Genomic DNA, 1,607 nt, shown 5'->3' on the forward strand with positions numbered 1-1,607 from the left:
TAACATACTTTTAGAAAACCAAACATACTTTTCGATTTGAAAACGTTTGTATTGACAACCCTCACACAATATCGACTTACAAGCAAGTGAACCGTCAAACTCTGTCCCTTCTGTGAACACAGGAAATTGGCAATTCAAGCACAAAATTGAACCCTCACACGAGAACAACACACTTTCTTTATATACAGGTCTAGTAATACTACGTCGTATGGATGCTTAACAGTACAAATCGGGATTGTCGATGAGATATGCCTCGATCTTCTTGAACAGAATAATGATCATTTCCTTAATCTCCTTCACTTTCTCCTCGTCCTCAGGATCGCCCGGAAGGCTATCAAAATGGGCTACATAGCTGAAAACGCACCCTCCCTCAGCTTTTGGGGTGAATTTGAATTCGTATGTGGCAGGTGACACTTTTAATCCCAGAAGTCCTCCTTCCACATGACTGTAGCGGTGCCCAAAGTTCTCCTCGTCCACTTCCTCCAATTTCAGCTTTAGCCAGCTGGAATCCTCGATCTCTGCATCACCAAACCCAACCCATCACTAACAAGATAAAATTTTAGGATTAGTTCTTATTGTAAACGAAAAATATTGATACCATATGATACATACCAGGAGTGAAATTGATTTGTTTGATGCTTCCTACACCCCCTTCGCCTTTCAGGGAAGTGATGCTTTTGAAAATGTCTGCTGCTCGCTTCATAAGGATAATACTGCCCTCATCCCTAAAGACTTTCCACAGTCTCTTAGCGTCCACTGTAGACTCGATTTCTTGAATGATACTTCCCATCACAATTTTATCTTATTAATTCTTCTTTTCCCTCTTCTATTCTTCTTCTTCTTCTACTTCCTCTGTGCTTTGAGCTGTGGTCAAGGAAGAGGAAGATCGATGCTATTTATAGATCTCGTTGTCAATCCAATTCATTGGAAATGAAAGAAGACATAAGTGGTTTCTAAATTTCTAGAGTCAAGTCAACAAATCTTAGGTTTGAAGTTTTCTCCATGACGATTATTTCGTGTATGACTCCATTTAAATTGGTGAAAGACTTATCATCTCACCAACCCACTATGGCCTCCACTTATCATCTCACAAACCCAAAGTGTTGAAAAGAAGGCTTCTAGACGATGACATTGTCAAATTATTTTTGAATTTCGAAGGCTTCTAGACGATGACATTGTCAAATTATTTTTGAATTTCGATCTGGCCATCCAATTTCATTGAAAGAAGAACTGTCATTTGAAAACTATGTTCGTATCGGTTATCCGGCCGAACTACCCGGTTTTGATTTCTTTATCATATTCAAATAATATTGAATTGAAACGTTTTAACTCTAATAGAGTACTCTAGTGAGGTCAAGTTGGAGTACTCTAGTGAGGTCAAGTTGACAAATCTTAGGTTCGAAGTTTTCTCCATGACGATTATTTCGTGTTCGTTCTAAAGTCTGACTCAATTTAAATTGGTGAAAGACTTATCATCTCATCAACCCAAAGTGTTGAAAAGAAGGCTTCTAGACAATGACATTGTCAAATTATTTAAGAATTTCGATCTGGCCCTCCAATTGCATTGAAGGTAGCACCGTCATTTGAAAGCTATGTTCGTATTGGTT

General features: G+C 38.5%; 1 protein-coding gene across 1 annotated transcript; it reads right to left on the bottom strand.

Annotated features, from left to right (window-relative positions):
* Positions 1-216: 216 nt before the first annotated feature.
* Positions 217-790, bottom strand: LOC131859820 (major pollen allergen Bet v 1-D/H-like). Its single transcript, XM_059213966.1, has 2 exons — positions 613-790; positions 217-518 (listed from the first exon to the last, which is right to left on the bottom strand). The coding sequence occupies exons 1-2, from the start codon at positions 788-790 to the stop codon at positions 217-219; spliced, it is 480 nt and encodes a 159-aa protein (XP_059069949.1).
* Positions 791-1,607: the final 817 nt, after the last annotated feature.

Source organism: Cryptomeria japonica, chromosome 2 (genome assembly GCF_030272615.1).
Source record: "Cryptomeria japonica chromosome 2, Sugi_1.0, whole genome shotgun sequence".
In the NCBI taxonomy this organism is placed as follows: Eukaryota; Viridiplantae; Streptophyta; class Pinopsida; order Cupressales; family Cupressaceae; genus Cryptomeria; species Cryptomeria japonica.

What these genes read in the sequence shown, in the direction of transcription:
- LOC131859820 (XM_059213966.1), bottom strand. Translation starts at nt 790, where the DNA reads ATGGGAAGTATCATTCAAGAAATCGAGTCTACAGTGGACGCTAAGAGA. An exon ending in ACAAATCAATTTCACTCCTG is followed by an intron (nt 519 to 612) that starts GTATGTATCATA and finishes TTGGTGATGCAG; the next exon opens with AGATCGAGGATTCCAGCTGG.